The sequence below is a fragment of the Gouania willdenowi genome, chromosome 9, assembly GCF_900634775.1.
Source record: "Gouania willdenowi chromosome 9, fGouWil2.1, whole genome shotgun sequence".
Classification (NCBI taxonomy): domain Eukaryota; kingdom Metazoa; phylum Chordata; class Actinopteri; order Blenniiformes; family Gobiesocidae; genus Gouania; species Gouania willdenowi.
In genome coordinates, this window is record NC_041052.1 from 11,756,068 (window position 1) to 11,783,604 (window position 27,537).

The window sequence follows — 27,537 nt, forward strand, 5'->3', positions numbered from 1 at the left end:
GCGGGTACGTGTGGGTGGATGATGAAGGCGGATCCAAACCCCAAAAGCTTGGGAGCAGCGAAGGACGAGACACATTCTTCCAGCACGACTCCTGTGACGTGATTTTAAAGAGTCGCTCCACGTTTTCATTTCTTTTTCCAGTGCTGTTGGTTTCATCGTGTTTCTCAAAGAGAAAGTGAGTGTGTGCACAATAATGGAGGCATGACAGCTGATTGTGGAGGTTCTCTCTCAGTTAAGGAGGTGAGGGTGGTGGTCGGTGGGGGTGTCAGGGCGGTTGATGGTGGTCGTTTCCACACAAGTTCAGTTAAAGAGCATTCCAAAATCAGGAAAAAAAAACTGACATGGAAGTCACTCCCAGCCGTTGTCCTTGATCATGTGAGCCAGCTCGATGATGAATTTTCCCTCTTTGTATTTTTGACTGCTCTCAAAGGCGTGCTCCTGGAAACACAGGGGACGAAGGTGGAAAAGTTACACGTCAACCTCAAACATTTACACGTATCGGACACAAGAATCCATATTGGTCACACGTTGGATCCAAGAAACCATTTTTTGTCACTTCGATCTTCAAACAATTCCTGAAGCAAAAGTTTGTCTTTTATTTAGTAAGACGTCCATATATGTTGTTCTTTTTTAGCCTAAGATTTGAAAGGAGAAGGATTTTTTAAAAATCCAATCAAGGCCTACAACTAATTCCATGATTTCTTTCTTAAAGGCTTTTCTTGTATACTCATCATAGCCTTAAGACCAATTCAGGTAAATGAATTGGTATAGCCTAAAGGTTTGACAGTTCAGTGTGATGAAGAAGGAGAAAGAATAGGATCATCTTGTCGCTTTGTAGTAAAACGAACCAAACAAAACCAGAGCCCAATCGAGGCATAATCGAATGATGATAGACACTTTCTTCAGCAAATAGTGTAACTCGTAATAAAAAAGGCATGCTTTTGGCTAAAAAAATGTGTCAATCAGCATTGTAATTGAACCAGCCTAACAACTGGGCTTGCAACTTATACCTTGAAATGACTTATATGTGAATATTTCTATGAAAATAGTCATTGTTTTGAAAAGCGACTATTATATTGGTGAAGGCTTGTGAACTACGACTACTTTAAGACAACACCCAAGATTAAAATTGAATTTACCCACTTCTGAAATCCAATTGCGTAAAAAAGTCCAAACCTGCAGGCAGTAAGCAGTGTAGATCAAACGTTGGTGCATGCATCACTCTTGCTCATATTTACCACAATCATGTAGTGCGTGTCTGTGATTTGCCTTTTACACCAGCTCTGCGCTGCTATACTTGTCCTTGCTTTTGGGACCTTTCTTGAGAATATCTAATCGCTTTTTTCTCAGTCAAAGATCGCCTTCAAGTGAGTCCTTGTGTTCAGGCATTTTACACTCTCCTTAAAACCCTTTCAGACAATTACCAGGACAAGCTTCTTGAAAATTGCCTGACATTTAATCACTGTAGTCTCTCTGAGGTAGCAGTTGGCCTGTCTGTAGTCAACCTTCGGGGCACAGTAATTATGTTTAGCGCTGGGAAACCACACACGCTGCTCATCCCCAGATCCTAAATACACACCTGAACAAAAAGTGTCACAGTGGCTGTAATGAGGCAGACTTTAATGAGAGGAACTTGGTTCATTTTGACCTGTTGGAGCCCCATTTGTCTTCTTGAGAGGCTATTAGAAAAAAACCCCCAACCCTAATAGTTGTGCTAAATGCCCAGCAGTGGGCTGAGTGATGCAGTGTTGCCTTCTACTTACATATTTCCAGCCCAGGGTGGTTTTACAGTTTTCACAGTAGATGTCTGCCACAGCATGTAAACCTGTGAGGAGAACCCGCTCCTCGGCCGGCCCGCAGCCTACATTCACCCTGTGGGGAGGAAGAAAGGTCAGGCATCGCTTTGATTTTAAAATTACTTTGATAATGTCACTCCAAACTCATAAAATGTGTGTTTTTGTTTGATTAGATTTTTTTTATTTTACCTCCCCCAAGCAACTTTAAAAAGATCGGTGGCATTTTTATTCTTGATTCTTTGATTTGAAATAGTTTGCAATATAAATTACAGATATTGACATTTAAACTTTCCACTTTTTTATTCACTTTTTTTTTTTTTTAAATCTGCACAAATTTCTCAGTATTTGGAGAAGGTAGATAAGATGAATGCTAGTTTGAAGCCAAACCGATCGGTGTAAACACAGGTTAAAGCCGTTTCAAAGCGTGGGATTGCAACAACAAAAAACAGTCATGCGACTGAAGGTGAAGGTGTGAGGCTTGTACTTACACTGAGTTAAACAGATAGGCTCTTCCTTGACTGCCCTGAAACGACTGAAACAAGAGAAACAAAGACAGACAGACAGAGAGAGAGAAATGATGTTAGCTGACATTAAAGAGCTGCACGGCACTGCTGAGAGCAGGAATGTCTGTAATCGCCGCCCTGGGTGCTTTTCTCCAATTAACGGCTCTGTATAGTTGTTCTTCCACTGTGTCAAAGTTTTGCACACACAAATTTGGCTGAAATTAAATAAAATAAAATCTACAGCGCAAACATAACACTAGCTGGGTTTCCATTACCCTTGGAAATGCGTAAAATCTAAATAGCGCATTAAAAACTGGTAACGGAAAATTATAAAAAATAAACACTGAAATATTGCTAAAACGTTTTTACGCTTTCATGAGGAGGTATTTTGAGATGTTTCAATATTGAAATATATTGCAAAACAACTATAGAAACACTTTTTCTGCAATTACATGTCACATGATGCAACGTACCTAGTCACATGACCACTTTTCTCCAAGAAAACAACCAGGCGCGGTACGTGTGGACAGAAGAAGAAAAAGGGACATCTGTTGGCATTATACTTCAGTCATTTCAGTTGCGTTCGGTGCGAACACACCTTCAGGCATTTCACGCAAGCAACAAATACCTACTCACATAAAACTAACTTTACTTTTCTTTAATAGTGAGTCGATGATCTCTCTTCAACCAACAGGTCAATTACTGTCTGCATACACAATCAAAAGACAAGGGATTCGGGCCCGACTGACTGTTGGTGATTGTTGCGACAGTGCTGCAGCGCTTGTGGCCACTAGGGACACTTGACGTAAAAATGTCACAGGTCTAGCGCCCCTAGTGGCCAAAAGTTACACGGTGTTGCTTTAAGGATTTATTAATGCAGTGAAAAGGGAAATCATCCAAATACCTAAATGCAATATAAAGGCACTGGATGCAGTTGTAATGAATACTGGAGGCTTCGTAAATATCCTGCTGTTGGCCTGTTCCACCACTGCTGTGTATACACATGTAAGCAGAGTGCAGTAAAGCCATTACAGACGCTGCCTGCAGAGCCTGCCAAGCCTCTAGCCTGCAGCTCCGTCATCTCCGGTCAGCAGACAGGCCACAATCAACCCAGCTTTTTCCATTGCAAATGAGTGCAGGAGACACACTCATTGCTGCGGTTGAGGGCACTGGACTAATACCTCCTAATAGAAGAACCACCAGCATTCTCGTCCGCAGACCGCAGCCACAACCAACACGACAACCACAGAAAACTACGATTATACACCAGCACAGGTCTAAATAGAGAAACATTCAATTTGTGTCAACTATTTTTTTTTATCTTTGTCATGTTTTGTTTATCTTATTACATCCCAGAGTTTGAGAGTTTATGTTAAAATATCTATTCATCCTGTCCAGAGCTTCAAGACGAGTGACCTTAAGCAGTGAGAGTGAACTGGGTCGGCTCCTGTGAAGATGACAACAAGTTGTCCTGACAGTGTTGAGGCGGAGTATGGAGGAGGTTACTACGGTGGCTGGGAAGTGTCAGGTGAATGCATTTACAGAAACGAACACAAATGCAAACAGGTCACAACACGAATGCAAACCGGCCACAACGGAAGTGTTTCCGACGGACCGGTATTACAGTCCGTTGTGGCCATTTTGCATTCGTGTTGTGACCTTTTTGCATTTGTGTTCATTTCTTTAAATGCATTCACCTGACACTCCCCGACCACCGGGTTTCCGCAACGGAAGTGTTTCCGACGGACCGGTATTACAGACGGACACGTTTCTGGCGGATGTTTTTAACCCACCAGAACAGTTAAGAACAAGAAGAAGACATCGAAACGCGTATGAAAGTAAGTGAAAGTTGATTAGGATACTCTTATATTTTTCATATCAGGCTATCATATCATAATACCCGTCCGACTGTAATACCGGTCCGTCGGAAACACTTCCGTTGTGGCCGGTTTGCATTCGTGTTGTGACCTGTTTGCATTCGTGTTCGATTCTGTAAATGCATTCACCTGACACTTCCCAGCCACCATAGGTTACCCTGGGTGTCAGACCTACGCCTCACTGTGGCTCAGGCATCAACTTAACCAGAGGAAGAAAAAAACAAGACGGCTCCATCCCTCACTGCCCTTATCTGTTTCCCACAGTCTATTTTTACTTTGGCTCCCCAGCATGCCTCACTGTGGAGCACTCAGATAAAACTTTGCACAAAAAATAGGAAAGCGCTAAAAAAAGAAGAAGAAAAAACCTAACGGTGCTTTTAAAGCAGGCAGCAGCTTAAACTGCTTCGAGGATGCACAACTCCCGGGATACCAAGCAATCCTATTAGCTGACCCATCAGGATGCTACTGAGACACAAAAAGTTGAAGAAAAATCAGAAGACGCACAGCTGAAAGAATTCTCTCTATATCTTTATCTTTCTTTAAAAGCAAGACAAAACAAGTGTGTGTGGCTCAGCGAGCTGCTGCTGCGCCACTTCTTTTAAAATGTTTGCCCCTGAGAAATGATTTTCTACAAAGCAAATCTCAAAATCCTTGAATCCTCGGAGCCACACCAGACTGACATGAACAATACAGCTGGTGCACAGAGAGAAATCTGCTCCTTTAGCCAAACACACAAAATACCAAAGATGCCCCCAGAGCATGAATTCTTCTCCGTGCTCAGAGCTATATTAATCTTTAAAACATCTGATGCGATAAATCAAACCTGAGCTGTGGAAAAAAAAAAGATTAGGTGGAATCTGTTGCCAAAGCTGCTGAGGTTGACTTTTACCATCTGCTTCAACAGATGCCAACTGTTTTAGTAGAGAATTCGTATTAAAGCACTGTTTATCTTTTATTTAGCGATTGTAATTTCCAGGATTATCCCAGCTACACATTGTGTTCTTTACAATTATTTTATTACATATGGATTAAATTATTGATGCCTCTGGGTTTTAATTCAAACACAAACAAAAAACTTGAAAGCAATATGCAACCAATCACATGAATGTACGACATTTATATCAACTTCTAGACCCAAAATACATTTTTTTGTAGATGTGGGCATTGCCATTTAGAAGATTTCAGCCAATCAGCGTTCGCAAATCATGTTGACATCACGTCAGGAAATTCCGCCCCGCTCTGTTTCCATAAAAAGCCTATAGAGGTTTCAATCTGATGTCTTTAGGCTTAGATACGTGTCATCCAGTTTCTTTGATGTTTTTGTTGGTTAGAAAACCAGGAGCATTGGACGGATTCTGACTTTGCACTAAACAGAAAATGAGAAATCAGACTTTTAAAAGGCAGTGGGAGCAGCATTTGGATGTCACCATCAGCCATCTTACTACAGATCGATGCAAGTCTTCCAGCTGAACAAGGACAACATCTCAAAACAAGAAAGTAGATGCTTTCATCAGAACAATTGGATGCCTTTAACCTAAAAAAACAGTTGGAGTTACGTGAATGAAGCACTTCCTTGAGTATTCACCATGTCACACAAACGTGTGTCGGAAGCGATTTTTACTGCATTTGCAGCTCCTAACTCACTTCTCATACTAAAGGTGTGTTCACACCGAACGTGACTTAAGCGACTAGATTACATTCAAAATCACTGTAAATGACGCGACTTCAGGTGACCTCCCTTCAAGCGATGCGACTTGTGCGATTCCAGCAACTCAATCGTGCGATTTGAGTTGCTGGAAGTTGCTCAAAGTTGAAATTTTTTAACTTTTCAAGCAACTTTGAGTGACGTTGTGTCACAGCATCCAATTGGCAATGAGTTTCTCCCTCCGTGACTCCCCCAGTCGTCCCGTCACGTACAATGTTTAAGCGACTCATCATGGGAGATTTAAGCAACTATTCTCGCTGAAGTCACGTTCGGTGTGAACGCACCTATACTAGTAAAGTTCACATATAATAGTTTTTCAGTTGAGCTGTCTTTGTCATTTAGGTTGAGTGTCCTTCTAAAACAATTACTGATCCATCTGGGACTACAATAGCCCCATGTTTGATTTATTACATATTTAATGTGCATACCTGAAGCAAAAATGGTGGATACTGTTTTTCTTTTTCTCTTTTTTTTTTACATTCCATAAAAAAGGAACTACACTAAAATTTTATAAAGAAGTCTAAGTCAAATTGATAGTTCATTTAAAAAAGTGCACAATGGACAAAAAGTGCAGGTAGCAAATGTTTGAATAAATGTTTTGTCCCAGTCCCATTAGTACGTTGGCAAATTTCCAGTTTGACAGGGTTAAAGGAAAAAACGTGCGCGGTGATGTTCAATTGGATAATAGTGAGAAATGAAAAGTTTTCAATCCATTACTGGGGTTTCCATCAGGCTGATGGGTGGGACGGAGCCAAGCTGCTGAATAAAACAGTCCTCAGTATTCCCACCGTGTCGTCCTGCTTCAGATCCACGTTCACACTGCAGGCCTTCAGCTCCACTCACAACAGCTCCCTGCCTTTAGGGAGGATACTGCTGATGCACGACTATTTCGTATTTGAAAAGACGGGATGACGGCATCGTCTCTGTTCTTGGAGACCAGAAAAACATGTGTCTGATATGGTTTGGAGCTTATTTGTTGCTGTTTGAACACTCTGGTAGACAATCAAATTTAAAAAAAATATTTAATCTTCCAACATAGGCTGTTTTGGAAATCATTAGTGTTCAGTTGTTAGATTTTTTTATTTACAAAAAAAAAAATGTAATTCTGAATACTTTATTTTGGTCAAGCCTAAAGATTGGGTATAAGTACTATCTAAATTGGGAAAGAAAATACCCTCCCCTCCTCTGGTAACTCCACCCCCAACCTGATAAAAACTTTTGCAAACGTCCACCATTGTTTTTCTCACTAGCGAAGGAGCAAGTAAGTAAAAGTTTATTTATATAGCACCTATCAAGAGCAGAAACGTCACAAAGTGCTTCACAATCAAAGAAACAAGTTAATTTTAATAATACAAAAGCAGTCAATGCAAAATACAGACAGATTAGATAAAGGCATTTCTTCAGCTGCTTTTTAAAAATGTCCACAGAGGTCAGGGCTCTCAGTTCTGGGCGAAGACCATTCCAAGTTTTAGGGGCCACAACCTCAAAGGCACAGTACCAGCGTCAGCCTGCATTAGGAGATCATTACTGACTCCAAGAACGGCAGTTTCCGTTGAATGACACTGGCGGAAACTGGACTGAAATTCATCTAAAATGTTGTGCTCATACAAGACAGATGTAAGCTGGTTAGCAAACACTTTTTCTAGGTTCTTATAAATAAAAGGCAGTTTGGATATAGGCCTGTCGAGTCTATAACTTTATGAAGCAGAGGAGTGGGGAACGGGAAGATGTTTTCATGCCACCTATTATTTTTCCAGTTCATTTAAAAAGACAGTGGAAATGTTCTCCAAAATTGGTGGCCGAGAAGGACAATGTAGTGGAGGACAAAATGAGGGAATAATATTTGAACGGATGTCACTTATTTTCCTATGAAAAAATGAGAGGAAATCATTGCACTTATTAGAGGAAAATGTGGCAGCAGGTGCAGGAGACATAATATTACTTGTCAAACAGGACTTTCGGATTGCGACGACTATTTGAGATTAGATTTGCAAAATATGTAGCTCTGGCATCCTTGACCATATTATTGAAATCCATTAGGAGCTCTTTTAAGTTATCATAAAAGACCTTCAAGTGGGCGGATTTCCACCGTCGCTCCACTTTACGACAGGTACGTTTTAAAGAGTGAATACTATCATTCATCCATGGACAAGAAGATTTAAAAGGAGCTAGTCTAGTTTTTACAGGCGCAGTTTCATCCAAAATAGACAGTGTTAAGTGAAAAACTGCACAAGCCAGAAGTAAAAGCATCAGAAAAGTCAGTTGCAGAGTTACTATCAAAAATGCGTGAGTGAGTCTCACGCTGACTCGTTAACACATCAACATTAAAAGAAAGGTTAAATGAAACACATTTATGATCAGAAATAAAAGTGGGCTCATTAAAAACGCTCTTTCTCTGAGGCGCTATGAATATAACTTTCTTCCATGGTCAAATATGTCTCCGTGTGTGTGTAACAATGTTGATATGAGATATAAAACACAACCAGTAGTCAATGTGCGAGCTGCCACTTGAATGGTGAATTTAAGCTATTCTATAAATGGGTTCAAATATTTGTAAATCTGACTCTGAAAAAAATCAGTGCCTCACCAGCCACAAACCTCTCCACACGTCACTGCACTACACGGTGGCCATAGAAGCAGAGTTTGAAGCCCCCTTGGGCATGCCCACAGCAGACTGGCGAGACCCCTTCCAGACAGCCTCATCCTGGGCTAGACACAACATGAGACTCTGGAGCAGGTGGAAGCTCCTACCATATCATAGAAGATCTGAATGAGCAGGGGGAGGAGGTGAGAGAGGACAGAGGGAGAGGGGGAGACGGGGTCTCATCACCTCCAGAGAGGGCCCCCCCACAGTCCAACCATGTCCCACCATCACCACCAGGGCTGAGGTGCATATTTCAGCTGATTTCAGGGCCGTAGCAGAGGTGAGCAAGGCCCACCTCCAAGCCCGAAGCCCCCCTTCCCCCATTTCACCCCCTGTCTTTACCAGACCATACTCAATGGTTACCACGGCTACCACGGTGACCATGGCAGAGCCAACAGAGGATTGTTCACCATTGGACACAAAGCTAACAACCCAATTCAATGAAGAAAACACTGTTACTATAAGCACAGGGGAAACAAAGTGCTGGAGCATGATGTGTACATATGATGCCCCCTGCACATTTCCGACTGCCCCCTCATATATGCCCGCCTACAACTGGCTTTGTTGGCTTTTAACTTTGAGCGACTAGGTCGCGCAGGACCTCTTGAAGTCGTGTCCGGTGTGAACGTACCTTTAGTGTGTGCCACAACGTGGAAAAGAGGGGCGGTGAAGGGGGAGGTCTATGCAAATCAGGGACACACCCCACAAAACACAGCACTCTCAAAGACCTCGATAATACAGGGTCTTAAACCTCCCCTCTTGCTTAATTCATGTAATGTTTTGACAAAACACCAGCACAGATATGTCATTTAGACCACAAGGAATCGTTTTAAAAGGTAAAAAATTGGTACAATATGTCTCCTTTAGTAAACATGATCAAAAGCTAATTCTAGAAAAAAATGTCTCTGGGGTCACCGGACATTTATGATATCAAAATGGGGTCACGACCCGAGAAAGGTTGGGAACCTCTGGTACCAAGTATAAAAAAGTTACTGCCATATTTAATTCTGTCTTTTGAGCTGCTCCAACAGTATCTCACTGGCTGGGATGCCTTAAAGCCTCAGTATGTAAACCCCACAGCAGGGGTCCGGACAGGGCAGTTTTTGTATTTGGCTCAGGAGATTTCCCGTTGTCCAATCACTAAAAGCTATTACGCACGTGCAACAACAACAAAAATCTTCAGTTAACACATGAATGGTTCGTTCAGATTACACACGACACACGTGGACGAAGCGAGCGGGTCTTGGCAGCGTGTAGTGGAAAACACCCGACAACGGTGTCATCTTCTCCTCTGTAACATAATCAGCTTAAAGGGTTGGATGCCGGGGACCGGTGCTGCTGACGTGGACCATTTCATTTACACATGCCAGTGAGGTGTGGCAAACAGGGAGAAGTTATTACATGTATGGGAACAAGGCCCTTGATTCTGTGACGGGAACATTCTTCAAATGTATGCCAGTGTGAATTTTGTTATCAGCGTGCTTATCAAAAGCTGGAAGAGTGAGGTTTGGACTATCTGTTTTTTTTTTCATCAGTGACAAACTTTTTAGGTAGAAACAACAAAGAAAAGCTTAATAGAGCTTCTTTCACATTTTGAGGACGCTATAGTTTCCTCCTATACAAACCATTATTATTCTAAAATGTACAACTTCAGCTCTTTATGCTGATATCTTCAGCTTTTTGGTGTTACGGCTCTTGAAATACATTGTTCTTTGATTAACTTCTGGCCTGCAACTTTTTTCTTTTAACAAATATTTTTTTCTTTTTCTTTTAACAAATATAAAACAAACTAAACCCCTTTGGGACAATATCACACATTTTTGTGAGGTTTTTTCATGTAAAATGAGTGGCTGAATGTCTAGCAAGACTAACAAATAAACAGACATGTCACATCTTGTACAAAATGATAATTTTGTGTGGTTTCAGCATGTGCTTTTGATGCAATATAGAAATGTAAAATTAACAACAATTCACTCAATTGTGTTAAATGTGTTTGGCAAGATTTCGGGAAGTTTAATAACCAGTAATGACATCTAATCAGATAAAGCTGATGAGACAGATACTAAATGGTGATAGTAAACTGAAACGAAATCGACACCAAAATGCGTTTAATGTAAAAAGGAATTGGGGAAATTTGAAAATGTAAAATTAGATTATATACAGTATGTAGCATAAAGAAAAATTGAAGGTCCTACATACATGATGTAAACCACTAAAAGTGAGAATTTTTGCCATTGCATATAGTTAGGTTGTCCAGCCTTCATAGTGGAGGGCCACAGTCCTCCCAGTGTGAGATATTGACCTTTTTCTAAACACTTGAATCTGACTAGGTTAGCAGGAAGCCTGATCACATTACAATTAGCTCAGTACCTGAAACCCTGTGGTACAGAGTTGCAGAGGTTGCTGGTGCCAATCCAAGCCACCTCAGGGTGCAAGGCAGGGCTCACTTTGCACAAGAACCTGAATTTTTTTTTTTGGTCCAACGCATAGTGTGAGTTTAAACCCAAGTATCTGCAATAATTTGAACCTTTTCTGCCCAAATTCACTCAATAAAGCCTTCAATTATACAGTAAAACTTTGTGTCGGTGCAGTTAATGAGTAGCAACTTGTAGATCCAATGCAAAGATGACCTGAGGATGTTCTACTTTTTGGTATCGCTGCCTCCTGTAATACCTCCTTGTAGCTAAACGTGTCAATAGTCACGTACATCTGCACCACTTTAGGTTTGCTAACCCTGCCAATGTGACAGGCTGTCCAAGGAAGATCTTCTAATGCAATCCAATTATTATTAAAGTGGATTGTTTCAGTCATTGAGGTCATCTGTCAACGGCCGCTTTGACCCAGTAAACACATCCCAGTGAACAAGTCGCCTTTTACTGAAACCACTCCAAGCACCTTTCATTGATCAACACATCATAACCAAATAGCCTCTTCACATAAATAAACTCAAATCTGTAACTGCATCGAACCGGTCGATAAAGGGCTAATTAAATACTGTTTGCGGATGACAAGGAAGTAAACAAACACCCTCAATTATTCTAAAATAAAAGGTGTCCTTTGACTTCCTCCATGTCCCTAATTCCCCCAGTTAGATGTTCTCTGGTTCATCTGGCTCCCCTGCATTCCTGGATTTATGCTTAAACCTATGCAAACATTGTGGTATGATTATAATGAAACGAACACACACACACACACACACACTGTCATTTACAGCCACTCCCACACTGACCTCAAAAACACCTGGATATGCAAATTTGGTGCTTTCCTCTTTCAGTTATGAAGCAAAAGAGACGACAAAAGCATCACAAAGAGACATGTGGGAATTACTGGGAAGCAGCGGAGGACGATGCAGTACATAATCAGCATGTTTAGTGTAGGGAGACGAATATAGAACGTATACACGTACTGTACATAAGGTTGTTTGTTGCTGCAGAAAATCATATCCACACTGTACGATTTGTGTCATAATGCATCGAAAACAAGCAGCTCTGGTAACTGACAAGGTTTTTCTGTCAGTTTGGAGCGAATCCAAAGGTGCATTGTAAACACAAACCGAGTCAAAGCAACATGTTAACAATCAGTCTTTCTCCGCCCGTTCGACCTTAAGTCCTAACGATTTATCCATACATTACGTTTATGTAAATGTGGGTTGTTTCTTTTTTCAAATAAACAATTTCCCTATTAAGCGGCATTACATTTGTATTTGTGGAATGAACAACAGAGCTGGCACCTCACATACTGAGCTCTACATTATTTAAAATGTAATAATTATTATTTTGCAAATAATAAAAATATGTATATTTTTTTAGAATTTTTTGTATCAATTCTGATACAAATTTCAAAATATTTAAAAAAAGACTATTTAAATCATATTTCAAGTATTTTAAGTTTATGGAACTTTTTTTCTCAGTACAATGCAGCCAATGTTTTATGTGACTATGTTTGTACTTTTATTCAAATACAGCATGGCTATTGTGGAATTGAAATAATGTCATAATACACAAAACACTGACACACTTTGATAACTTTTACTCTCACTTTAATGTTTTAATTACGATTCTGGTTGTGATTTTTTTTCTCCTCTTCAAAACATAAAATCTGTCTTTCATTCTTTTATGCAAACAATAAATCTCATTTTGCTGCTGGTCTTATTGTTGTGTTTATGTGGAATTATTTACCAAGGGAATTCAGCCCTCACATTAACATGCATATTTCATTAAGAGTTTATTGCCCCTTTAATGTTATCGTCTGCATTGTCCTTGTTTTTTTGACACCATGAATGGAGTTTAGAGTTTTTAGAAGATTGATGCACTTTCTTGTCGAGCTGCAGACAAACAATAATAAAGTTCAGTAAAATACACTGCAGGAAAAACAGGATTTATTTTTTACAACACTGTTCATCTTCAGTAACACAATTTTACATCTTTTTTTACATTTGGAAAATATTATGTGTATCCATTGCCTAGTGAAGCAGCTTAAGCCTCTGGCTGTGCTAAAAGGACAACATGTGAATGGCGTCGTGTTCTGAGCTCGCACTAAAACTGTGAGTGAGTCGATGAGCCAAATGCATTTTAACACAGAGATGAAAAGTGAACAGATTGGCCATTTTGAATTATCTGTTGATTGCATGTGCAAACACGCGCACACACACACAGAGGGATATGACTTCCGTCCTTCTCCTGTTGAACCTCATGAAGGTCAATGACTCGCTGAGCTGCATCTTCTTCTGATAGTTGCTGAACTTTACAGACTCTTTGCTCACCAAATGTTCATTTCATTGCTTTTAAAAGCTGCACTAATATAGCAGCTAAACCAATATGTGCAATTTTTTTTAGCGTATATTGTATTTCGAGAACTGGTCACTCCAGTTTAGATTTGTTCTTTTCCCTGAGCTGATGAATGAAAGAACTGACCTGCCTCTTAAAACTATGGTTTGTCTGAATGTTTCATTCAGTTATCAGAGAGGACTCAGTGTTGGGAACCAAAACCTAAAGACAAGACACCAGATAAAATGAAGACGAGAATTTTTCCACCCACTGGTTCGTGACATAACTCTACAGCAGTTTGTTGACAGTGATAGAGGGACCTTCACCTAATGTGGATGAATTTTAATCACTGCAGAAATTATTGAACATGATTTAAGAGTTTAGAACAGATATGGAGAACTGGCAGCCCAGGGGCCACATGTGGCCCTCAGTCTAATTTTTTGCGGCCACCAAAGCAAATCCCCCAACATTGTAATCAAAGAAGATGGAAGGAATTGTGAAGCTCACAATAATACACTAAATAACTCCCAAAGCACACAAAACGGCAGCAAAATGCACAAAGTACACAAAAGATTCCAAAAATAACAGCAGTTAAACAAAATGACTGCAAAAAACATAGAAAACAACATGTTACAGAATAGCTACAAATACACACAAACTGTTACACAAATCGACAGAATATACAGAAAACAAGAGCAAAAATACAGAAAATGACCCCAAAAATGCACAAAACGACAACAAGATGCAGAAAATTACAGAAAAATACACAAAATTACAACACAAAGAATAACAAAAAGACAACAAAAAAAGATAAAACCCTTTTCCCCGTGTTAATGCTGACATGTTGATGATGTGACCCTTGGCTCAAATACAATCACAGTTTTGTGGCCCCCGCTATGATAGAGTTGCCCATCCCTGGTTTATACTAACTGTTTCTCAACTGGTCTGGCTTTAGGACTTGATCAACGCCTTATTCCTGGGGCTGCAACTTCCTGAGGGTAAAACGTCTTTAACAGATGAATGCATAAATAAATGGACACTGCTCTGCTCTCTATTCATTTACAAATAGCAATGTGCACACACTAATCATCAACTTCTCTTTAGAGCTTTTCACAATAAGACTATATATATATATATATATATATATATATATATTATATACTAGGAATTAGCGTAATATTCTCAGCCATAAACCACTGAATGAATTCCTGCTGTTTATTGTTTGAATCAAGTGTAATCACTCATTCATTTTAGAAATAAGTGCTCAAATAATTGATTTGCTATGATGTACTGATCACATTAACAATACATTCGGCAGAAAAATGGTACAATCAGTCGGTTTATCTGTATTATTTTTAACCAGGAGCTAAAAAAAACATCCATGGTTTTCAGCATTGGCAACAAGTTAAGAGTGTGGAAAATGTGACTTCATTACTATTTCATTAAACACACACATTAATACCTTCATTTTGTCAGGGAGCATGGTTTGCTGAAGTGCCACTACGTGCTAAGCTAACCACAGCATATGAGACTCGTGTTTCCGTCACAGTCTCAGAACAAGACGTTACATTTGTCTTCTCCAAATAAGCGTGACACAAAATCTCAGAAAAAAAAATAGAAGAAGAAAAAACCCTCAAGTTTCTTTATCAGTCATCTGAAAATCTGATGAGTCTGAATCTGGCATTGGTGAAGAAGATTAAACAACTGCTTATCAGTTGCTTATTAAATGGGGCTTATTGGCTTATTTGGTGCTAGTTTGTACATTAAACTTTCACAGAAAGAGCTTTAATTTCTTCCATCAGTGAACATTAATGGGTAAAGTCATTTTTGAAGGAAATATTTGAACATTTGTAATTGTTATTGTGTGAAAACATGACATTTATTAGACTTTATATCTAATAAAGGTACATAATGACTATACATTGTATTGCATCTATAGTGTTCATATATTATAATAGACTCACTTTGACAACTGTATTAAAAAAAATGTTTAATAGTTTTTCATTTGTTTTCGGCCTTCAAAGTATATACAGTGTGGTTATTGGATCGAGGCACGACCAGAAAGTGTGAGAATAATCACGTGCTGTGATACCTTTGAGATGAGCTCGTCGTGGTTGGCCAGGTGTGCTCGGCAGTGGATGCAGCTGTACGTGCGGTGGCAGGAGGGCAGGTAAGCCTGGAAGGTCTTGGACTTGGTCATCTTCACCATGTCAGTTGGGCAGGGCTCCTCGCTGGTGTCAGGGCTGGCACTGGAAGTGTTGCAGCTCTGCTGGACTTGCTGACAGAAGAAACACTGGAAGATGCAAGCAAAAGCCGTCGTTGTTGTGAAGTGGGTGTGTGGCACGCTCCACACAAACTCCACGGGAGAAAATCAAACCTGCAGAGACAGAGGAGCAAAAAAAAAAAAAAAAAAAAAAAAGAGGCAAAACAATGAGAAACACGTCCCATAGTTCCTATTTTTTTTAGCACTCATGCATTGACTGCATTACAACATAAACACGAAGGGTTTGAAAGGGCCATTACTTAATGAGAATAATCTATTATACGAATAAAAATCTAATGTTAACGACAAATGCCATAACAATGTAGACGCTACACATTGTGTATTTGACACTAGGGCCTGTACTACGAAGCTGGATAAGTACAGTATATCCTTGATTGATATCTCTCCGTTAACAGGCTTCACCTAACCAAACATTCTCCGTCACAGAGCAGCTGTACTATGAAGCAGGTTATCAACACTTTCACCTAACCCAGGTGATTTCAGCCAAGCAATGTGCACGTTCACATGAAAGGGGTGGAGATTGCAACGTCAGACCAATCACAAACACAAATAAACCATGCACGAACCTGAGGTTGGACTTCATTTTTACTTTTACACGCAGACTCTGGTTAGACCCAGCTGGGACTCTGCGTGGTGATTGAACCGTCAGGTGATGCGTTTCGATTAGCGCGAGCAAGACACACAAATGGATAGTGAGGGGGTAAATGGACGGCTGTCCTCTAGCACATGAATAAATTGTTAGAAAAAAGCATAAATGACTCATTCTTGACTCATACGTAGAGAGCAGCTCCCTGAGTTGTGTGTACATATTCCGTCGGCCTCAAGCTGGGTCGGGTCTAATTTTTTTTTTTTAGGTTTCAGGCCTCATTATGAAACAGACATGCCATATAACGCATTTTCACACACTTTTTTCCCCCAGGTAACAAATGTCTAACATATATACTACACTGTGTCTGAATTTCATGTATGTACACATATCATGTTGTTATGCTAACTGTACCCGACTTTATGTACACTAATGGTACGTTCACACCAAACGCGTTTTGGACGTCAAAATCGTGCCTCACGTGCATTGTTGGACGCTTGTGCTCATTGAATACAGACGCTTGTCACCAGTGTCGAAGATGCTTGGGACGCACGTCCAGCACATTGATGGGAGGGGCTTCTCTGTTGCCGGTGGTGTTCATACAATGGATGATATTGTGGCGATCAGTTACGTTCATAATTCTCACAGTGACTGTGAAGTGGTGGGTAACATTCATTATTGTGTTGAGAAGGCGGTGTTTCTGGTCGGATGTATTTTGGTGTGACTCAGTGTGTGCTACAGAGAAGTGTGGGTGAATGGAGAATAAAATTTGGAGTTCCTTGCTGAACACGCCGCCTCCGACTCCCGTTCATCAGCTCTACATTATCGAGAGAGTGGCTTGGCTTTATTTGCGCCGTTTCTGGATTCACCAGAGCTGCGCTCAAACGAGAGTCGCTTTCAGCGCTACTTCTGTGTTTCCTGTGCCCAGTTTGACGACCTGCTGACCGGCATCGGAGCTTGCATCTCTTACCAGGACCCCAACTGCAGGCGCTCTATTCCAGCAGAAGAGTCCCTGTCCATCTGTCTTCACCTCCGGTTAGTGTTTTTTTCTCCCTTCTCATTATTCTGAATACGTCGCGTTTGGGGAACGCTCCTCATTGGTCGACGCACAGCGATATGTCCCAAAAGTTCAACAATCCCAACTCCGGCGTTGGCCGTGTTGGAGGCACCGGACGCACGTCAAAAGCGCGAAAAGTTTCAAAACGCGCTGCACAGAAGGCGCGGGACGCACAGTGGGACCTCTGATGGCATCCGTCCACCACATATTGTGAATGTACACCTGTCGCTTTTGACGCGTTTGGTGTGAACGCGCCATAAAGAAATTTGGGTCACTTCGGAACAAAAACTCCTGAAAATTTGAAATGAAGTGTTGCAGAAAAATAAAGTCACTATAAAAACAGAACAGGATTTTATAAAATGTGATGGAAAAGCTCACATAAATACAAATTGAAGCTGCATTCGACCAGAAGACTGTGAGTAGTTCAAAGTCATTGCCCATTGTTTTCTGTCTCTCTTTGATTATAACCTTTGAATGAATCATCCCATTGATCATCTAGTTTCTAAGAAATAGTTGTTTTGTTTACATGATCAACAACCTCCAATAGGGTTTAGACAAAGTGAAGATACTGTAGTAAAGGTTGAATAAACACTGTCTCATCTTTACTCTCAATTTACAGACTGCAATACAAACACCAGTGTGATGATAACACTTAACCATAAGTGCACAATACATACATACGTTTACTCCACTTAGTTGATACATATGTGTTGTTTATCTAACGTAGCACACCAAGTCAAACTGAGTCACAGTAAAAAAATAACTACAATGACAACAATGGTGGATGTCCTAAATTAGAGTATCAGCCAATCCTGATACGTTACAGATCCTTTACTTACAAAGCATTTTGTGGCTTTAGAGACCTCAGACCTAAAAACTGTTTTTTTTTTTTTTTTTTTTTTTAATGATTTACTCTCTAAAAACAGCTGCAGTGAAGAATTTAAATGTAACTATAGGATGTCTGAAATTAGTTCATCTATGGAAGCTTGGTCTACATTTGTTTACTTCTCCTACATAAGGCTTGTTCACTTGTTGGCCCAAGAAACTAAAGTGGAACTGAGTTTTATTAAAGCAGAAAACATGAGCTTGTGTCTTTTTAGGGGGTGGTTGCTAACCTTGTGTTTTCCTAGTGTGTTTTTTTAATGAAAGTAGTTTTAAAGGAAAGAAAATATTGGCTGATTTAAAAATCCCAAAGTAAAACTCCTTCTGTGTCTGTTAAAGTGTTCAGCTGCTTCTTGCAATTGGGGCTATTTTAAAAACAAAAACATTGTCTTTCTAGGAAAAGACAAAAAAAAGTGTGTGTGTGTGTGTTAACAGTCACTCTGTGAAAGCACGCACACACAGTTGCTTGGCAGCCATGATAAGTTCAGCCACAGTCTGCAGGTTAAACCCCAATTATTTATGCCATTTTACAGGTTCTCTCTAAATGTGTGTGCGTGCGTTTCCCCACACAAAGTTGGTGGGGGGGGGGGGGGGGGGGGGGGGGCGTCTGGGGCTCTTCGCGCGGGCGGCATCAAGGAAAGGCGATCTGGCGCGCTCTGGGGTGCTTGGTCGGTGCGCCTGGGGGCCGGCGGGGCAGCTTGCAGCATCCCCTTGGTGCCCTCGGCGACTAAGGGCGTGGTTGTCGTCCCTGGGGGCGCTGCTCTCGGTGCTGCTTCCGTTCCGGGTTTTTTTTCCGTTTTTTTTTTTTTTTGCACATATGCTGGTATTTGAAGAACAGTCTATTCTTCCCCACCTTTTCTATTTCCTGCCTTGAGTCTCTCCTCCCTGCTCCCTTTCCCCTCCCCTTCCACTTAGGTGTAACACTGCTCTCCCTTTTTATATCCTCCCTATAATAAAAGATTTCTTACCCTTCCTTAGGGAGGGCTGGTGACGGTCACAATTAAGCAATAAAATAAATCAATGTATTTTATTGCAATAACAAAATATGCATTGCTGTCTCATAATGATTGCACTTCCTGTGGTGTTGACCTTTGACAGCATGTGCAGACAAGAAAAAAAACAACAAAAAAAAACAGTCACTCTGTGAAAGCACGCACGCACACAGTTGCTTGGCAGCCATGATAAGCTCAGCCACAGTCTGCAGGTTAAACCCCAATTATTTATGCCATTTTACAGGATCTCTCTAAACGTGTGTGTGCGTGGGTGCGTGCGTGCATGTGTGTGCGCGCATTTCCCCACACAAAGTATTGCTAAAGTGGCTAAATGATTGACTATAAATAATAAAATAAAGGAATAATTTTCAGCTAATTTCAAACTGGGAGTTCCTGCTCAAAGTCGTATTAAATATTTTGCAAGTCTGTTCTTTCAAAACAAACAAAAACAAGCAAGTAAAACTAAAAAAAACAGGAAAGTCGTATATATAATAATAAAATTTTTTTTATTGCAGCTATAGTTTGAGTTGGTTATTTGCTGAAGACACAACTGTCAGTGGAAAAAAAACAAAAACAAAGCCACACCCCCTATTTCCGAGGAATCATGCTCGCAGGCAATTGGTTGACTGACAGCAGATGTTATCCAACCTCATTTTTTAGCTGGAATAAAATGATTAAAAACGCCTTTGGTAGGATTTTGACTGATAATACTGACGCTATAAAAGAGAGTTAAGTTGATTGATTGTCAAGAGAAGGCTAATGACCTGCTCGCAATAACAACAGCTGTTTAATCAAGTCAATCAGACGCAAGTTTCAAAGCTAAACTTTGGAAAATAAAACAACTTGTTTCAGTGAGTCAGTGCATCCTCATTGGCTGGAATGAACTTCAGGTAAGTCATCATGGTACCTACAGTACACACAATGAGGCAACACGTGCAACTCTTAGGATCATGAGCAAAAAAGCTGTCAATAAACCGACGCGACAAAAGACTCATCGCCTGCTTTTTATGAAACACTTTTGTGAATGTAAATGCTGTCTTTTCATGATTAAATGCAAGGATTGCATGAAAACAAAAGCAAAAGCTCTGGCCACAGCTCTGCATGAAAAACTCTTTGTCTCCACATAATGAAGGTTATTCTTGCAACAAACAAGCAAAGACAATAACCCCGCTGCCCTGCTCTATCAAAAAACACAATGAAAACACGGGCTTCAGCAGCTCCAAAGGTTCCCAGTTGGGCCCAGTTGTGCTGCAACAGGAAGGACCAGTACTGAGACACAAGGCAGCAACAGCAGCAGCAACAGCAGCCAGACAGAAAACAAAGGAGCTTCCGCAAGTCGACAGGAAGGAGCCGTGACGTGTGTGGCTGCTCTGCAAATGTACACAACACATGGAGAAGTTTTTTTTTAACACAACCAAGGAGATGACAAAACTAACCAACAAACCCAATGTATTTATCAGCACACAAACACACTTTAACTGTAACCTGCACAGGTGCCCACAACATAATCCCATCTCCATGTGAAGGAGTAAATCCCCTCTGTGAATTAGCCCAGTTTAACCCCCCGGTGGCACATGCACACACAGGGGAAGGTAAACACACGCGCGTGCACATAGAAGTGATTAAGTGGGCTTTGTATTTATTAAAAAAATAAATAAATAAATAAAAAAAAAGCCATTGATGGAACACATTTATGCAGACAAAAGACCCTCAATCATATGAACTATAGACAAAGAAGCCACACCAAAAAGCCAAAAGCGTTATTTATGATCTCACATAGTCAGACACGAAAGTTCACCCTCTTTAAAAAAATTAAAAATAAATAATCAAAATAAAAATAGAATAAAAATGTAAAATTGGACCTGAGGAAATTTTAAGGAAATGAGAAATGCTGTGTTCAGTGCTTACAAAAATAAATACAAATAAATAAATTAAAAATAAATTAAAAAAAAAAAAAAAAAAAGAGCAAGAGGAGAGACGCACAGAGGCGTCATGGAAGCACGCTGCACACAAAGAGAGCTCTGTTATTGAAACTTCTTTGGTCATTATAGGTTGGCAAATGTATTTTCACTTACCAATCATTCATATATCTTTGACATGACTTATTGGTTTAATTTGGAGAGAGAATTTGAGCGTTTACTCATTATGTATAAAAATGGGGACATTGATTTAACATCAAGAATAACATCAATTGTGGTCCATTTTCAAGCCTTAAGGCATTTTTTTTTGTACTTTTAACATAAAAAACATCAAAATTAAGTATTTCATACCTCGTATATAAAAGTGTTTTATTTGTTTTTGTCTACTTGATCATATTTTATTACATGGCTCTGCTTTTTCAAGTGTAAAAATACATCAAAATGATGAAAAACGAGGTAGATAAGTGTGAGAGAGCAGGAACAGCTGATGACCAAAGAGTGCAAACAAAGACGCAGCACAATGTGCGTCTCTGGTAACCAGGAAGACCAGAAGAGTCCAGACAAAAGAACAGCCCCAGACAACAATAAAAAACCAACACAACTGACATGTTTACACACATTCTCCTTCAATAATCAGACATGCTTCCTAAGCATTTCTCTCTTCTGATAAACGTGTCCATCACCAACAAAAGAGCTCGACGCCAGCTCAGCCTGTGCTGATGTCTGGGTTTGGATGGTTTGGGTTGTTTTGGTTTTTTTTTGTTTTTTTTCTCAGGCTGACGCACACAGAGAAAAACCCACTGCGTCCGTCCCTTGGTTTGTGAGTCAGGTAAACATCCTCAGTACTTACCACCTGGATCCGACCTGAGACCCACCACCGCAGCTCGGTGGAGAACCGGAGGAAGCACTGAGGTGTTTGTTTTCTCTTGTTTATTTCACTTGCTGTTGCTTTTTTGGAGTTAAACACATGATTGTCGTGGTCCCGGGCTGGTGTCCATTGGTGCCGCTGCCAAACGGGAACTTATTGTTGTGTCCTGTCGGTGCTGACGGATCTCATTTCCCCTCAGCACCGCTTTTGTTGTGCCTTTTGTGTGCGTGTGGACTGGCCTGCTTTACTTTGGTGCGGAAACGTCACCACGTGGGAGGGAAAAGGGGCCAGGATTAGCACGAGGGCTGACGAATGGGTGACCGCGATGCCTTCATAACCCCGTAGGAAAAATGGACCCCACAAAATAAGATGCTCTCAGCTAAAAAAATAAATGAATCCAAGTACATTGTTTTGCTGATTTTTTTTTCAATTTTTTTTTTATTTATTTACGTTTTTGCATTATTTTCATCCTTTCTAACCTTAGTCTTTGGTAAATTTATAGTAATTTTGAGACCCTTGGGCCACATCATTTATTTTCTTTTTTTATTATTATTATTATTTTTCCATCTACCTTGACGTAAACTTCTTACCGACACATACATTTTGGACTATTTTTTCTGATTATTAATTAAAAGCAAAAAAAGTTTGTTCAAACCTGATATGAAGAAATCAGGAATACTTTAATAATTTCAGGGGGGAATGACTTTTGGTACATTAAGTAAAGTATACAGTATATACAAGTAAAATCTAAAAAAAAAAAAAAAACAGTAAAAAAAATAATCAGTTGAAAAAGTTATCAAGTGAATATTTGCATACATGTTAGTTTATACACATGTTTATCTTTTAATCTAAATGTAAAATTGAAAAGAGTGTCATCAGGTCAGTTTAAACCAGCCACAGACTTTTATTTTTAAAGCAGCTGGGTGTTAAATATGCACAATTGAAAACAAGTATATTTTTCTCCATTTTAATATACTATTCTTTTAAAGTTCAAATTTCTAAATTAAATACATAATAATAGTCATAGTGAAAGCACATTTCTAATACTCGTCATTTCTTTTCATTTGTTCCTTTGGTATTTTTCTTTCTTTACCTGGTGCTTACGCTGCAACATTTTGAGATTAAAATGATCTTTTGTGTTTGATCGAGTTATACCACCGGAAGTTGCACCCAAAATTTTGAAGGAGCAACCCCAGGAACAAAACAGACAGTTTTTTTTTGTTGTTGTTGTAAACCTTAATTTGCATTAGTAAAAATGTTAACATAATTCATGCATGTAACTTATTTTCAATGGACTAAATGATTGAGCAGGCCTTAAATAATGTCTTGGATTGTGCATTTTAAGTCTCTAAATTGGCTTTTAACAGTTATATGTGAATGTCTCTGTGTATTTGTCCTATGACAGGTGTCAGTCGGAAATACAAATGCTGGTCCTGAAAATATAATATTGAATAAACTGGCCAAACTAAATCAAATAACATAGATGAACGGCATTTTTGCGGTATATTTTGGACAATGTGTATAACTGATTGATTGAAATGCATCTGTAAACCAAAAAAGAACCCACAATGCTGTATTTTGGTTGTGGGAGACAAAAAGTGAAGAGACATATCATTTCCCGATGGACTTGAACGCCCCATCAATGAAGGAGGGATTTCAGAAAAACCCGGATGTATAAATAAATAGAGGATGGCATTGATGGTCTTTTTTCCTTCCTTCTTCCTTATATCTGTCATTTAAATCCTATTATTTCTCTATTAGATTAGATTATATATTTAAGTGTTTTTTATTTATTTAGGCATAACAAATTTTATTAAAGGGTTATTTGCTTCACGTTTTGTGCAGGTCTTCAGACAATAAGCGCATTACTTCAGGGTGAGACACTTACAACGAAAATAAGATTGATTAAAATGAGATGGTTTAAGCCAATATATAGACTTTAATTAACTTATTTAGGTTACCAACCCATGTTAAAAAAACAACAACAACCTGTCTCCATATTCACTGACAGCTCTGCCTTCGTCCTGACGTCGGGGACGCGCAGCGCGCTTTAACAAAACCACCATTAATGGCGACGTCTGTGTTTGTCATCTATTTGACAACCATCCGAGACAAAGCGTTTTAACCCGTTTTTTTTTTTTGGTTCAACCACTAAATTTGTTAATTTGGCTTAAAACGATGATGAGAAGGAAGAGGAAGATGATGATGCGCGTGAACAAAAGCGCGCTGCCGCGTTATGAAATCTCCTTGTTATTGTCGCCTACTCACGTGGCCTCATAAGCCACTCCCATTACACACACACACACACACACACACACACACACACACACACACACACACACACACACACACACACACACACACACACACACACACACACACACACACACGTATGATGATGGTGATGATGATCTGCTGCTGTTTTCTTTTCTTATTGACTCGCACTCACACACGAAGCACATATTTGTGTTGTCATTATGTTCATACATATTATCAATTACATGCTATAATTTACTAGTTTGAAAAGGATTTATGTATCCAGACTTTGTCAAAATCAACACCCGCGGCCATAATCCGGCCATTCAGCATCCAATCAGATCCCCAGAAAAGTAAATAAATGCATAGAAAACAGAGATTTTGTTCTAGATTTTTGTTCTTGAATCATGGATATGAGTTGTTTAATTTGAATATTTTTATTTATTTATTTATTTATAGAAAAATGTATGTAATGTGTATATGTGTCTCCTTTGTGCTGTTTGATAATACTTTATACTGTCAGTTCAGATTCCGAGAAAAGCAAATAAATACATGGAAAACATAGATTTGGTTCTGGATATTTTGTTTTTGAATGATTAACATTAGTTGTTTGGTTTAAATATCTATTTTATTTATTTATTTTTTTTAGAGAGAACAATATTGAATGTATTATTGTATAGCTGCAATTTTTTTTCCTTTTCCTTTGGGCTATTTGATAATACTTCATACTGTCAGTTCAGATCCTAAGAAAAGTACATAAATGCATGGAAAACATAGATTTTGTTCTTGATGTTTGTTCTTTAATCATGAACATTAGTTGTTTGGTTGAAATATTAATATTTTTTTTAAAGAGAAAGATATTCAATGTATTACTGTATATATGCAATATTTCTCCTTTGGGCAATTTGATAATACTTCATTTATTTATTTTTTTATTTATTCAGTTTATTTCCGACATGGTCACTTGGTTACATTTTTTTTTTTTTTTTTTTTTTTTGTACATGCCGAAAAAGGCATGGACAAAAATGATTTAGAGTTTATTGTGATCAATGATGAGTACAGGACAGGACACACTTGTCCTCCATCAGGTCATCCTCTCAGCACTCACCTCAGGAAACACTCGGTCGTCCCCCTCCTGTCCGACGGCCACCAAAACAAGCAGCGACCCACTGCAGCACCAGGAGGGGATGGAGGGAGGATGAAGTCACCGTCCCATGAACGCAACACCAGCACCAAACTGGGAGGTCGAGCCCGATGCCATCAATCAAAAAGTCTCCACTTGCATCAGCTGCAGCTTGCAGGGATCAGATCCATCACAGTACGTGCATGTCCGACTCAGTCCGAGCACCTCCTGCGCACCTTTGGGTGTCCTCCCGACCTCAGCCGCAAACCGTCCCCGTCACTGGTGCCGTTTATCCGGGACGGTGTGATCACAGTAAACAGGCTGTGCTGAAGGTCAGAGATGATCAGCAGGGAAACAAACAGGCTGCAGATAGACGAGAAGTTATACGGGGGGGAAAGTACAGCATATAGCAGTGCTGCGTTCAAGTGCTGCAGGAGAAAATTTCCACCCAGGACAATCAAAATAAAGTGAGAGCTGAACAGAAAAAAAAAAGGAAACGTGTCTACACATGTCTGACACACAGCCTAAAATGTTCCAGATGCGGAAACAAATTGATTATTTTACAGGCTTGTGTATTTATAACTAACTCATAAGTAAACAAATAAGTTGACAATCTGAAATATCACATTTCAAAGATTAAAACACCATTTAAAAACCTTAATATGGCAAAAGAAATTAGGGGAAAAAAATACCTTTTTCCCCCAAAATATTGAAACACTTTCTATCTAAATTGCAAGTATTGTTGGAAACCATCCATCCATACAATTTTCTGACCCGCTTGCTCCTTTTCAGGGTCGCTGGGGTGGTGGGAAACCATCATTGGGATATTATTTGTGTTCTTTAGAACATCTCCTCAGCCTGTCCAAAGGCGCTTGCAGATTGTTGATACTGGTGGTGTCATTACCAGGTGCTCAAGGCAGTTGCTGAGACTGTAGCCTAAGTCATCAGTGAAAATAAAACCCACCACACCCTGAAGAAGGTGGTTTCCTTTGTTAGAGCTGGAATAAAACACCAGGCCTCCTCTTCACAGCCTCTGACTGGCAAGTCCGGGGTGATCTGGGAAAGCAGCTGAAGTTCCTTTACCTCTGAGGTTTCAAAACACCTGATCATGCTGGAACTCACAGTACCCTGAGAAGAGCACATTGAAGAGGCAAACAAATGCACCAAGTACCAGGAACTGGTGAAGACGTGCAGGAGCAGAGGCTGGAGAACATTCTACGAGCCCATAGGCTTTGCAGGCCGTTCTCTCTGAAAAGTCCTCAGTCAATGGGGGGATTTCAGGGATACGCAAGAAGAGAGCTATTAGATCTGCAACAGAAGCTGCTGATAGAGCCATAAGGTGGCTTTGGCTCAAGAGGGCTGATCTGCAGGTTGCTACTGGGACGCAAGGCAGGGCCTGATCAACCCTAGCTGGGTCCCCTGGGTCAGGGTGTCTGATGTTGAGAGACCTAGAACACCTGATGACCCCAGGCCACATCACTGACGATGCGTCCCAGTGCATCTATGAGATGTTTCTTGTAAAGGGCTCTTTCCGATCTGTTTAAGTGTACAAGACAAATTCCCAACACCTTCTTAAAGAAATAGAAAAAAACTCAGTCATGCATTTCTATTTCATAGCAAACATTGTATAACAATAAATTAAAAAATTAAAGAAATAAAAACAAGGATTTTGTCCACTTTTCCAATTAGTGTTTGTTGAAATAATCACATTACAACCAATCTGCAATATTGCATGGACATTGAGGCTCCCTTTAGTGCTTTTCCATTGCAATTGTCCCTGAGACGGTCAATTGTGAGTGTCTGAGAGAATAATATGAGCTCATATCAGAAGCAACGTGTTTCTGACACTTTGGTACTGAGGAGTAGTTCTTACACTCGTGTTGGAGAAGCCGTGGAAATATTACCCATCCCCTCCACATTTGTTTCTGCACTTCAATGAAATAACTTGTTTTTGTAAAGCTGAGTGGAGGAGGTTTTTTTGATTTGTTGACATAGGGACATTTTTATAGATTTGTCTCCTGAACTGCACTGAACAATGACCTTCAGCTCTTGTATGGTGGATGGGGTGAAATTCATCTAAAGACCACGATCTTTAGCTAAAAAAGGTTGTCTTCTGATCAAAATGTTGGCGTCTCCATCCCTGTCCTTGGGAAAAATGCCGAACCCCTGGCTATAGCTCCTTGCATGGCAGTTCTGTTCCATTGGTGTGTGAATTTGAGCGTGAATGAGGAGATTTTGTAAAGCGCTTTAGAACTACTTTGGTGGTAATACAAGCTCCT

The 27,537-nt window shown here is 39.9% G+C and overlaps 1 protein-coding gene across 2 annotated transcripts; it reads right to left on the bottom strand.

Annotated features, from left to right (window-relative positions):
* Positions 1-6: 6 nt before the first annotated feature.
* Positions 7-25,643, bottom strand: ypel1 (yippee-like 1). 2 transcript variants are annotated; one of them, XM_028457395.1, is made up of 5 exons: positions 25,244-25,643; positions 15,384-15,668; positions 2,285-2,328; positions 1,764-1,872; positions 7-438 (listed from the first exon to the last, which is right to left on the bottom strand). In XM_028457395.1, exons 2-5 carry the CDS (start codon positions 15,498-15,500, stop codon positions 349-351), a joined length of 360 nt encoding a protein of 119 aa, XP_028313196.1. In that variant the 5' UTR covers positions 15,501-15,668; positions 25,244-25,643; the 3' UTR covers positions 7-348. The 2 variants fall into 2 exon arrangements, with proteins under 2 accessions (XP_028313196.1, XP_028313195.1); XM_028457394.1 differs by lacking the exon at positions 25,244-25,643 and adding an exon at positions 21,862-22,148.
* Between the last annotated feature and the right edge of the window lie 1,894 nt (positions 25,644-27,537).

Excerpts from the sequence above, each read along its gene's own strand:
- ypel1 (XM_028457395.1), bottom strand. The coding sequence starts at position 15,500 with ATGGTGAAGATGACCAAGTCCAAGACCTTCCAGGCTTACCTGCCCTCC. Across the intron at positions 2,329-15,383 it reads ACGACGAGCTCATCTCAAAG|TCGTTTCAGGGCAGTCAAGG; the intron begins GTATCACAGCAC and ends CTCTTGTTTCAG. Across the intron at positions 439-1,763 it reads CCACCCTGGGCTGGAAATAT|GAGCACGCCTTTGAGAGCAG; the intron begins GTAAGTAGAAGG and ends CTGTGTTTCCAG.